Raw genomic sequence first — 13,193 nt, 5'->3', positions numbered from 1 at the left:
ATTCTAACGGACAACGAACCTTCAACAAATCGGGGCCAATTTCAGTACACTGTTCGACACCATCAATTCATCTTTCTTGTGCGGCTTCTGTTCAATCTGTAACGGTATAATAACACATTGAAGTGTGGCTCCTCAACTCCCAGCGGTGTAAAAACACTCACCTGAAGATACAAATTGATTTGCTCTGTAATTAGGACAGAAATGCTGCGATATTTTCGATTGATTTTCGTTCCCAGTGTCATAAATCGCATCAGAAAACAACCCAGAGCACACGACCAAATCAGTGCCTCCAAGTTGTATTGCGAGTGCAACTGAACGGAATCGTTAAGCCATTCGGCGCTTAAAAATCCAAGAAACAGAAGAGCCAAAATGAATCGGCTGAAACAATGACATCGACAGATCGTTGTGGTCGCGCGTCTCTGGAAATTAATTTAACAAAAAAATGGTTCTTATGTCGATCACAGAGTGATTGTCGCGACTAACCTTCAAATAAGATCGTACGCTGAGCCAAATTTTAATGTTTCGAACTTTGTTCAAACGAAAGTGCGGCACTTCCGATTTCTTCGCTCGCCGGCTAGACGTCAGATGTGAGAACAGCTTCGCATACAAGAATCTAAATGAAGTTTCTGAGTGAAAATAAATCGAAATTTCGTGTCAACAATTTTAAACGCACCTCTGCTTGAAAGTGCGCTCGGCCACGGCTAGCAGAAAGAAGTACAGAAAAGTCAGACAGAATCGCAGCACAAAACCGATGATCAAAATCAATTTCTCCCCAAATTTGATCGCCAAATGCAAATTTCATGATGGTAATGCACGAAAACGATGCCTTCTCGAACACAATCACAGGATGTCGAGGATATTTATTTCAGATGAGTTTGTCGAAGTGAGCGCAGCCTGAAATTAGAATGGATCGGTGAAACGCAGCTGTCTTTCACAGACCAGATTTCCATCTTACCTCACAAAGCCGACAGAACGCAGGAACCAACGATAACAGAATACTGAATGTGAGACCAATATAAACGTAATCGCACGTCTCTGGCATAGCTTCAACATTGTCTATGATGGCCGATGAAATATCCAGCACCGACATCTCGGCCTTTTCGTTTCCTTGCGGTGCCATATGGTGCAGCTGACTAATTGAACGTATTCGTTTCATTAACAAAACAATCGAACTCTGTCACTGTTAAACGAATCAATTACTTCTGTCACCTGTACCGCCCGGATTCAGTAGTACGCCGGTGCAAAGTCAATTCTCCGCCGTTTTCCGATTGGTCCAGTTGCGAATCCGAATGATCGTATTCCGAACTGTACGAACACTCTTCACTGTTCGTTGTAATTCCGAGCCATTCGGTTGCCGATGTAGTAGCCTCGGTCAATTGTGGATTCGTTGGAGAAGAGAGGATGTCATCGTCGCCTTCTTCATCAGTATCCGTGCTATCATTGACACTGGCCGTACGATTCTTTTTGAAATTTGTAATTTATCGGGCATTTGTATGTCCAAATGGAGAGGTTTAGGACTCGTTTTCTGGATGGGATGTTTGCGTCGTCATTAACTACTTCACTGCTTAGTTTCTTCACTGATTGACTTTGGCTGGGCTGAAACATTAACAATTTATTGCGAAATTGGTTTCAATTGAAATCTATTGCATTTATCTCACCACAGAAGTATCGGATGCTACTGGGCAGACATCAGAGATGTTCCTTGATGACTCTCCTGTTACTTCACTTAACAATACCGTCGATGTTACTGCATTGTCTTCACCACTAGAACTTTTCCCATTTAAACTTTCAAAACCGTCGTCATCCACAGCCGGTTCTCTTCGAATAGTCTCATCCACAATTCCAGCTAATTGTCCAACTTCATCCGGTTGAACAACTTGCGGTTCCTCTTTACCTTCATCTAATTTCGATGCATTCAAATCATAACTGTTGACTTGAGGCTGACCGAATTTCTCTCCAACCATTTGCTTGTTTGTTAACGAACGGCTTCGAATCGGCACATTCCAGTTAACATTTCGCTTTCTCAGTCCTGTTGGAGATTCGGTGGAACTTATTCGTTGAATATTACTCGTATCACATTTCATTTGTGTAACATCCACCGATTCGGTTGCTGCCAATTCGTGGGTGCTACGGCTTACAGCTAATTCATCAGATCCAATTTGCATAGTCTTTTCATTACTAGGATTTATGTTCAACGATTGGTTGCTCAAGTTGATTAATTTAAAGTTTTGTTTCAGCCCAAAAACGGTGCTAAAGGGTACGGACACGTCCACAACATCATTGCTTATGTTGGATTTCGCGTCGTAGTTGGAACGAACCCTGGAGGTCATTGGAGGTGAAAATTTGATTATTTTCGTTTATAAATCGGCATTTACCTCGTCAACTTCCGCCGTCGTCTATCTCTACCACGTTTCGTCTTTCTTGGATGCAACGATGGTTTCCCCTTATTATTCGTACTTCTAGTGCAGGCAGTCGCCCACAATTTGTGAGTGAATGATAGATAGCAGTAAGCTCAACGCATTTGGAATGATTAGATCTGTTATAGATACAATATGCTGAAACAAAGGTCACACATTCAATCAGCACAATCAAAATAAAAGTTTGAAATTAGATCGCAAATCCATCAGATGATCCAATAGATTTTCGGAGTATTTTCCGCATACCCCGTACGAGTCTAATCATATCGACCTTGCTTTTATATATCTCATTGTATTGATTCTGACGAATTAGCTATCACATTCATACACACCCTTCGACTACCTCTGCCTCAAAATCGGTTCGATGAATGTTGTAGCTGTATATGCCCCAATTGAACAGTTGGAGAACATACAAAGCAAGGAGAAAAATGAATATTTTCGGCGATGTCTGCTCCACCCACCACCGAGCATAGATAGGTAACAAAAATAATCGTAAACACAGCTAACCGTAGCACAGTCAATAAAGTCTGTTTTGGCTTAGCTTTAGGAAATGATGAACCTGTAGAAAAGCGTTTAGAAAATATTTTCTCTGTCCAGGTCGACTGTCGAAAGATTGATTGTATTTACCTCGTACTAGATCTACATCTATCAGCTCAGTTTTTAGTTTTGTATTTTTCAGCGGAACATGAATGAATCCGCTTAATATACGCTGTTCTACCGTCTTTTCCCATTGTTGTTTGTCGTATGTGCTGATTTTCTTCTGATACCTAGAAGAAGTAAATCAAATTCCGACCGTGAATCGGTGGATTCCTCATTTGACTGTCAAAATTAGCTTACCATGCTACGATTTTATCCAATTTCATGATAAAACACTTATCAGCGACTGCTTGGCAATGATGGTTATCTGTTATCTGAAATATAAGTTTCGTGATTTAAAAAAATAATAAAAATTTTCATTTTTTCGGAATTTGTTTCCATTATTACGCAACTTAACGTTTAATAAATGGCATTGGTATCACCGTATATAGTGACAAAACTTGTCGTTTAATGGATTGTTAATGAATCTTGTACTTCTTTAGTTTACCATAGAAGAGATCGCACTTACACAGATAAAAATATGGGATTACAATTTTTACGTTGGTGGGGATTACTTTCTGAATTAGATTTAAAATATTCTCTAAAAATTGAAAAGAAATGTAATTCCTGCAGGGATTATAAATAGGTCAAAACAATAATATTGTGAATGGGACGATGATACTGTTGCTAATAATTTTCCGTTAATAATTTAATTGACTTAAAATCACACTTTTGTGTTAATTTAGTTCGAACGCGATTTACGAGCAAGATACGGTTGTGTGAGAAAAATTAATTAAAACTGACATTAATTTGGTCTTAAAATGTTTCAATGGGACTACCGATGCTTTATTAGCTTAGCATAAAAATTTGAAGTTAGTTTTTAAAGATTATTAACAATGAATTATGTAAAGATACTACCAGTAACGATAGTATAGATATAGAGAATTTCAAGATTGAACTTGGAAAGAAAACCAATTTTAGCTGTCAACTAATCCACATTTTTTTTCCACATTACTATAGGAAAACAGACGTTTCTGAATTTAAATGGTTATAGAGTTTCTGAATGGTGAGAAACTACAGAAAAATATAAAAATGAAAAGCAAAATACAGTCAGAGGTAGTGAAATTCAGCATGAATTTGCTACAGCTGTTTTTCAGTTCAGCTGATCGACACTTCCATTCAAAACTTTTTATACTTGTTTATACTGTTGATCCGTATAAAGACGTATAACTAGTTTTGATTGAAAAACAGCTGTAGAAAATGTATGTTGAAATTTCACTGCCTCTGACTGTAGTGAGGTAGTGAGATCTTGCCATCTCGCAATTTGCATTTTAATCCCCATTTTAGTTCAAATTAAGCTACGCTGGGATTACGAACAAATTATAGCAGTGGTAAGATAGTCGATTAGAGTACAGGAGGTTTCGAGTTGAAATCTCGTCAGGTAAATAAAAAAAAACCTTTTCATATAAACATTTCTCACTCCAGATTCCCAAAAATAGCTCCTTCACCATATTCGAAAAAAAAATCGTTTTTTATTATTATTGAAGTAAAAGAAGGAAGGGTTGATCGAATCAAACTGAGATTTGCATTTCAGCGTCAAAAGTCAGGGCCTAAAAGATTAACACGTAGGGGCTCGAGCAGGAACGCCGGAAAGTGCTAAGGGAGTCGAGGAATACCTCCAAATAAATTTCTAAAATAAAGTCAAATTTTTGATTTTCAGAAATTTATTTGGAGGTATCCTCGACTCCCTTAGCTCTTTTCGGTGTACATAAAATCAAGTAATATCTGAAGAATTAAATTTTAATTCTAAAAAGATTCGGTCGCGTACTGTCAATCCCAATGAGATTTAGATGTTTGTCCATATTTTTATCTGTGTAGCGAAACTAAGCCATTTGTGTATGAAGAAATTGATTTCAATGATTTATTGATAATTAACCTGTTACAGACGGCAAGCATATGACCAGTATTACTATCTTTCGATCAATGGTAGGACACAAATTTACTTATTAGAAAATGACAGACTCAGAAAACCACTCAGAAAACGAGATGTTAAAAGAAATGAAGATGGGCGAAGCCCAAGCGAAAATACACATCGAGTGTGTATTGGGGTATTTTGAAAGGTATTTTTCTGTAATAGTGAGAGTGTGTTGGTGCATTCCTTCCCAACCGTTACTTTCCTTATCGACCGTTAACTTTCTCTACCGACCGATTCACGTCATAGCTCACCAATACACTCTCACGTATACAGAAATAGTACGTTACTATACCAGTGAAGTAATTTGATATCTCGTATCCAGATGAGTAAAAGTATCCGAGGGCAGCCCAAGGTACTTTTACTCATCGTGATACGAGATATAAAATTATTTTACGTGTAATGTATGGCGTTTTACTTTACGAGCGAGGGAAAGGGTCTTCACTAGTGAGGGAAAGGCCATATTACCTCACTAGTAAAGTAAAACACTTTTTCGATTGCTTTGTAAATGTTCGAATGAAAAAGCGACTATTAATCGCATAAATTTTTCTTTGCAATCAGGTACGTAACACAAAGCGACATTTTGTAATGTTGGCCGCAGGACTACAAAGTGAGTTTTTGTGGTGCTGTTGCGTTGCTTTGGTTTTACTTTGTAGTATACTTGCTATTTGTTTTGTACGGCTGTTTTGATATGAAGAATGATACAAATCTGACTAAGAGAATTTCCAGCGACCCACCAACACCAAAAGTATATCAATCAATCAACTAAACCACTCGGCTGTAGAGACACATATTCCAAATAAATTAGTTTGCTGTGCGTATTATGAATTGCTGATTACTCGATCATTGAAATGATTTTCACAGAATCGTTGGTCGTTGTAGAGGGATTTTTTAATTAAATTTTGTCTTATTGTGGTCCATACCCGATTGCAAACTATTCATTTGCGCATCAAATTTGTCCTAACGAGACGAAGCGATTTTAAGAAATGTCGAAGTTTTGAATGATTTTGGGATGAGTGGGAGCTCTGCAACATTTTCTTGTTTGTCCGAATATAATGGAAATTTTAAAAAATAGTTATTTATGCGACTCAGCATCATAATAATCGAAAATTGCGAAATTTAGATACCTCTGTTGCATAAAACGTTGTATGAATCTCGGAGAAAAGTACTTTATTAGGCTGACGATGTGTACACTTGACCTTTGGCCTCTAGAGCCTAATGAAGTACTTTGCATTCGATGTCATAAATAACTATTACTTAAAAATTGAGTAGGCAGAAACAGTTATTTATACAACCGAGTGATAAATGTTTTTTTAGGCACTAGATGCGCCTTCGGCTTGGGATCACAATCACCAAATCGTCAAAATAAACATTTGGACATAGGTGCATAATATTTATTTCACTATTCGGAAGTTAAAGTTTTCGATTTCGTATTTTTTACGTAGCAAAAACGCATTTACATTCCTTCAACATGTAAAATGTAGAACGTAATTGTTATTATCTTGACCTGTCTGATTACTTCACTCGCCTTCGGGACTCTACGCAAACTTCAAACTTGTCAAAATAAAAATTTACCACCAGGTACGTAATCTACTATTGAGTTACTCTTAGAAAAATATTAACTTTTAGAACTTCAACAATTTGGGCATATGGGCATGGAACCTATCATGTACATGTGCCATGTACATGAGTCACCATAAAGTTATTCCGAAATCCTTTACCATATACATTAATTTGTCAAATACTTAAAATAAATATTAATTTAATTTAATTTAGTCGGAGAATGTGTTGTTTTGTTATTGAAACTTTTTTTTTTCCGTAAAGTCAATACCATTAATGAGCATCATCAACACACTTCGTATCTGGAATAATCTTTATGCACCTTTAAGATGTACAGAAAATAAAATTAATAAACTTTTTTTTATCGCATGATTAAAGTTGTTGTTGCTAAAAGTTATAAATTTTTACTTATAAAAGCCTTACAATTTTCATTTTAACTCAAATCACTTGGTTTTGTTTTACCTAACGTTTACTAGAGTTTTTTACTAAATTTTGAAATTTAAATTGCAACATGTTCACCTCAAAGTTGACAACATATTTACTAGTATTGTCTATTGCTGGATTCTATGTCTCAGCAGCAGATGAATGTGAAGCTTGTGATAACAGTCTCGTAGACGGTAAAGATGCAGCAAAGGGTAGTGCAGCTGCAGGAGGAGTTGGTGGTGTCGGAAAGGCTGGCGCACCTGGATGTCCAGGGTAAATTATTAACTACAATAAAATTTGGGAAGAATTCGAACTTCGAACCGATAAAATTCTTAGAATAAGATCAAATCTTATCTTTTCATTGCGATCATTCTTGAAACGGCACGATCATTCTTGAAACGGCGCGATTATTTTTATTTGATTTAATAAAATACAATTTTTATGATTCAGATGTCCTGGTGGACGTGGTGGCAATGGAGATGGAGCTGCTGCCGGTGGCATTGGAGGAGTCGGTGGAAAAGGTGGTGACGCTACAGATTCTAAACGTAAGTGTTAACTTCATTATTTTTATCATGTTTTACTTGAGCCATTGTTTGAACACGGAGTTTAGTTTAGAGATTTAAAAAATCAATTCACAAGAAAAGAAATAGAATGGAAAGACAAAAATATTAGAATTGAATAAACGTTTTAATGATCCCTATGATTTCCTAAAGCTGCTGGGGCTGGCGGAGCAGGTGGTGCAGGTGGAGCATCCGGAACAATGGGTAAATTATTTTTTTTGCAATTATTCACCTCTGTATTTACTAAAATTATTCGTTTAATTATTAGCTGGAGCTGGTGGTTTAGGAGGTGTTGGAGGAGATGGAGGTGCAGGAAAAGGTACAAATGGAAATGGAGCAAATGGTGGTTCAGGTGGCGCAGGAGGCTGTGGTCAAGGACAAACCGGTGGTGCCGCAGGAGGTGGCGGAAATGGTGGTGCTGGAGGTGCAGCAGCAGGTAAGCTTGACAAAATAGAAATTCTTCTTTACAGTACAGACAAAAGTCTTAGGTTAAAAAGTACACTTTTCGAATCTGATCTTTATAGATTGATCTTTTTGCAAAGATTAGTAAAAAAATCTTCTTGCCAATACTGTTAAGTTATTAATTTCAGCTAATCAGCTACAATTTCTCAATTTCAATTTTTTTAAACATGCCATTCATTTGACGCAGACTTTAATTGTTTCCTCTCTTTTTGGGCTTTTGCGTCATATATAGGTGCTGATTTCAAACATGGTGCAGGTGGAGCCGGTGGAAACGGAGGAAACGGAGGCTATAATGGAAAAGCTGGAGCAGCAGGTGGTGTTGGTGGTTTAGCCGGTGGAGCAGGAGGTGAAGCTGGAGCTCCAGGACAGAATGGAATACCTTGTGCACCCCCAGCCGGTTCAGATGTTTGTTCTTGCGATTCTGGCAAAGCAGTTTAAATTTGTTTATTGTAAACTAAATCTATTGGTCTGCATAAATGATCTAAACTAGTGGGGCTATTAAACCCCAATCGATTAAAATTGAAAAATAAAATGTGATGTTGAGGAAAAGTATTTCCTTAACAAAATAGCAATCGCTTTTTCTTTGGACACGACAATTAACCATGACGATGAAATATCAACTAAAGACAAAGTGGTTCCAACGAAGAATTTCAGATCTCAATTTTTTTTTTCTATATTCAATTCCTGATTCCTGATTCAATTCCTCTTTATAATAGCCAAACTCATCCATTGTTTAAAGAAACATAGTGATCTGGACTCACTCGTTACTTTAAACATTCTTCTGCCCAACTCCCTTGAAAACTCTCTGGCTTTGTTCGACCATTTTATTGATGCTAACAGCTCTGGATATGATTTTCCTATTCATGTTTTCAGAATTTGTACTCGCAAACATCGCATACGTGTGTTTGGAGATAGTATGCAATCTGCTACAATAAATCTATGTGCATAGTCTAGAGATTGCGTAAAATGACTCATAGCATAAAACACGCTGTTGGCAAATTAATTGGCTCCTAAATGTTTAGCATTTTATTTACAATCCCACTGTACGTTACAGTTACATACGTAGTACTGGATTAATTGTTATTCCATTTTAAAGAGACTTTCGTGAAAAGGGATTCTTTTGAAAAACAACCGGCCGTAATCGGACGCATTTTTCAGTGGAATTTTATAAATGTGCCCAGAAAGGTATTCGACCCTTCTAGAAGCCAACACGACTTTCAAAAAAAATCTTCGAAGCTTGTGTGGCTGGGCGGAGGTGATCAAAAACCGAAAACATGCACTTTTCTTACAGGAATTTCTTCAGTTACACGTGCCGTACAGGGTCGTGTGTGGTGTCATTAGAAAGGTAATTGCATGTACTTTCAGGGGAAGTAGAGTCTTACAGAAGTTTGCTACCATCTACGATGAAATATGAGCACTTAAACATTTCAACTTCTCATATCTCATATTTCATATTCCACACGACCATGTACGTTACGTGCACCTTGAGAAAATTTCTGTAAGAAAAGTGTAAGTTTTCAGTTTTTTTTCTTGGTTGAAAACTGCACATATCTCAGTGTGGATGAATTTTAAACCCAATAAGATCCAATAAGAATACCTTACTGGGCACACATAAAAAATTCCACTGGAAAATCGCTCGAAGCAATTTGTCACTTACATCTGACAGAACGTGTGGTGGCTCCACTAATGATGAAGCCATTGCACAAACAAAAAATCATTTCAACACTAATCAGGGACGCCGACTTGTGTTTGGGAGTAGTGGTGCTCATACAACAAGCGAATCTGGGAGTCGTGGTGCTCTTTCAAGTAAAACTGGAAAGATGTAGTGGTGCTCATCATTCGAGTAGTGGTGCCCGAGCCTCGCTTGTCCTTAGAAGTCGGCGCCCCTGACACTAATTGCTTTCGGATTATCGCATTTCTACAGACCAAATCGCTTTTCATAAGCGTCAAGGTACACCTGCCATTTCTGAAAGATCCGAAAGTTGCGGAAAGTTGGTAAGGAAAAAAAACGAATAGGCTGAAAATGCTCAAGTAGAAAGATTAGTGATCCTTTGAGAAATTTAGCCATTTGAAACGGTTTCGGAAACAATCAGCACAGGCGCGGATCCACCTATGTGCGGTCGAGGCGGTCGCCGGGGGTCAGAAGAAGATTTTTACATAGAAAATTTTTTTTTTAACAAAAGCAGCCTGGGTCAGAAACTGTTTGTCTTCTATCCGCCTGGGTCAGAGCAAAAGCTGGATCCGCCCCTGAATCAGCATGCGTTTTCTGTTCCTATTTCAATCTTAATCTAATCTGATCATTGTTCAATAAAAATGGAAAAATCCTTAAAAATATTCACAAAATATTGTTGATCTCAATTCCAACGAACTCTATCTATTGTTCAACGAAATTCTTAAATTATGAACCGGCAAACTCTTCAATTATTTATTTATTTCAGAGACACTTACAGACGGTTGCCCAGTTACAAGTAATCATCAGACTAAACCAATTATTAGCACAGAAAATATACGAAATGATAACAATTAGCTCAGCTTATGGAGTTGTTTCATTCATGCCATGTTAGACGTTGATTTTCTTTTAAAATTTTCGCTCAATCTTTTTGATGGATGGATCGAATGTTGAATGAAGTGCAACGTGACGTAGATTAAAACTCGCCTTACATCTACTGGAAAATTTTGTTAGATAAATTCCCTTCAACCAGTACATCCGTAAACGTTTCCCGAGTTGGACTGGGAAAAATTCTGGGAAAATATATAGGCAATAGCCGTTCAAGGAGATATTTGACATAAGGCCATAGACATAAATTTCAAATCAGGAACGAACTTAAATCAAATTCTGGGTGTGAAACAACCACACAATCTGAAGAAACAATTTGTGAAAATCTTTTCAGAAATTGCCTAAAAGCCACGATTTGCCTCTTCTAAGACACAATCTGCCTCCTCTGAGACAAAATATATTGATCAGCTTTAGCTTGTGAAAAAGGGAGTTCCGTGGTTATATCACGCACTTCTTCATATTTTTTGCATAGTAGCGACCAAGGTCAAATTCAATCGAAACTATAATGATACGTGTAGAGCTGTAGATACAGCTATTCTAATTGTATGTAAGTAAAGAAGAAAAGAAATCCAATTCAGCACGAATTGATATCGAATTGCTCGACGTTTTTTTTTATTTCAAACTTACCAAAACTATGTTTAACTTGAGTGTTAAAATTCTGCTAGACGATACACATATAACTGCACATATCGCATAATCAACAAATCATGTATGTTGTTTTCCTGTGCAAATTCAAGTTCAAATATCGATTTTCACAACACTTAAAACATCCCAGAACAAAACACTTGATTCTCTCTTATAATTGTGGTGTATCGCGGTAAAAATATAAATGGAAATTCGGTTGGTTTTGCGAAACAGTAACAACAAGCTCAACAACTCACAAGACACCGAAATAAACAAAAAGTTATTTTTACACCTTTTTTTCTCACTTCAGCACAGCACTGAAAAAGTTACATTTGATTAGAACGAAGTTTTTAAAAAAAAAACTTGAAATTCTGTTTCAGTAGCTTCTTTGTTTGCATACGATTTTTCACCGAATGAATGACCTCGTTTGTGCGGCGATTTCTTTAAACATTTTGGAAATATCACCCAATTAATCACATTTGCAGTCAAAACGAAATTGTTTGTAAATTCAAGCTTGATTATCAATGCCTCGCAACGATTTGTATTGAGTGAAAAAAAAAGAAAGTCAAGGTATCGAACGGACGATGAAGTTCATTTCACCGCACAACACAACTAAAATCTACGAAAAATACGAGGCTATAACCAGCTGATTTTTTGACAAAATGAGAGAGAGAAAGAGAGAAATTTTGTTTTTGCAAGTGACATTTACACTCATCAAACACATTGAGGTTTCGTACACCCGCCATAAATTTTGAATAAAAACATTTCTAACAAAGCTTCAGATCTCTTCTATTTGATCATATTTTACCCACCGTATTCGTATTTATGTCAATTATGCTGCCATAGAACATTGGATATTTCCATTTCATTGAATAGTTTCGTTATCAAAATATCAACATAACCAAAAATAAATAATAAAGTGAACGTAATACACCGTCAGCAGAGTGGTGCCATATTGAAGAAACGTATGGCTGTGAAACAGCTGTGTTTCTCAGAGGTTGTTGACTATGCTACGGAAACGACGAAAAGGTCAGTACCTTCAATAGAGCTTTTAATTCGACAAAGCTTTATCTTCATAAAATAAAGTGTAAATAGATTCTTAGCTAGCTGATAAGGTGTCCATTTCATACGTATTCGCACACATTTTTACTTTCATTATTTCATCAATGGATTTTAACAGATTGAAACAAAATCGATTCGTTTTAAAAACATTTTTGTTGACACTCATCGTCGCTCATTTCCGGCCCACTACAAACAAAACGTTGTTCCTAACTTATTCTATAAATGTTTTTTTTTTTTAGCGAATTCGATTCCAGAACTCGCCTCCGGCTCGTGCTGGAAACCTCTCATTGGCTAAAAATGCCATCATGCGTTAGGACACGGCAGAGTAAAGTTAACCAGGCAGGAGCGCTGGTTTGACTAGGGACCTGAATAATCTAGCCCTATATTTTTTGCGAATAAAATGTTTCAATTTATGTCAGTGTTCATTTGAGTTCATTTTCATCCAGTGTATTAGGTCCCTTATTTGACGTTTCGAAAATGAACCGCTCCTGCCTGGTTTATTTTACTCTGCCGTGGTTAGGAAATAGTACATTTCCTACCTAGGACTAAAAGTCTTTTTTAGCGTGTGAGAAGTTTCCAGACAGAGCCGAAGGCGAGGTCTGGAATCGAATACGCTAAAAACCAAGAAAGTACTTTCTCGGACGCTCTTTCCGGCCGAAAATGGATTTTCATATATATTTTTTTAGAGTGATTTCTATGTTAATGGTGTTGTGGTCTCGTCTCATTTCAGTTTTCAAGCACAAAAATCGTCGTTTGTGACTCGTGATGAAAGCTGAATTTTTCGGTACACGTCGTAAGCTTGTCATGTAAAGTCATGCTTAAAATTTCGTCGTAGATCTTACCTCACTTAGGCACTCAATAGAACGGCACTGTTGACCAGAGATATAGCAAGTGGGGTGTTGTTGGAAAGCTGAGACTAACAGCAAAATAAATCCATGCAGTTTGGCTGCGAAAAACTATCAAGAGTGTGACTGAGGTGT

At 37.1% G+C, this 13,193-nt stretch overlaps 1 protein-coding gene and 1 pseudogene across 1 annotated transcript; one reads left to right on the top strand and one right to left on the bottom strand.

Annotated features, from left to right (window-relative positions):
* Positions 1-426: 426 nt before the first annotated feature.
* On the bottom strand, positions 427-2,165 carry LOC119082132 (annotated as a pseudogene).
* A 4,791-nt stretch (positions 2,166-6,956) lies between these two features.
* LOC119082131 (PE-PGRS family protein PE_PGRS26-like) lies at positions 6,957-8,431 on the top strand. Its single transcript, XM_037191510.1, has 5 exons — positions 6,957-7,221; positions 7,399-7,493; positions 7,662-7,712; positions 7,777-7,944; positions 8,203-8,431. The coding sequence occupies exons 1-5, from the start codon at positions 7,037-7,039 to the stop codon at positions 8,406-8,408; spliced, it is 705 nt and encodes a 234-aa protein (XP_037047405.1). The 5' UTR covers positions 6,957-7,036; the 3' UTR covers positions 8,409-8,431.
* Positions 8,432-13,193: the final 4,762 nt, after the last annotated feature.

The sequence above is a fragment of the Bradysia coprophila genome, unplaced genomic scaffold, assembly GCF_014529535.1.
Source record: "Bradysia coprophila strain Holo2 unplaced genomic scaffold, BU_Bcop_v1 contig_379, whole genome shotgun sequence".
NCBI lineage: Eukaryota > Metazoa > Arthropoda > Insecta > Diptera > Sciaridae > Bradysia > Bradysia coprophila.
Note: the sequence above shows the minus strand (reverse complement) of the source record. Positions and strands in the feature narration are given on the sequence as shown.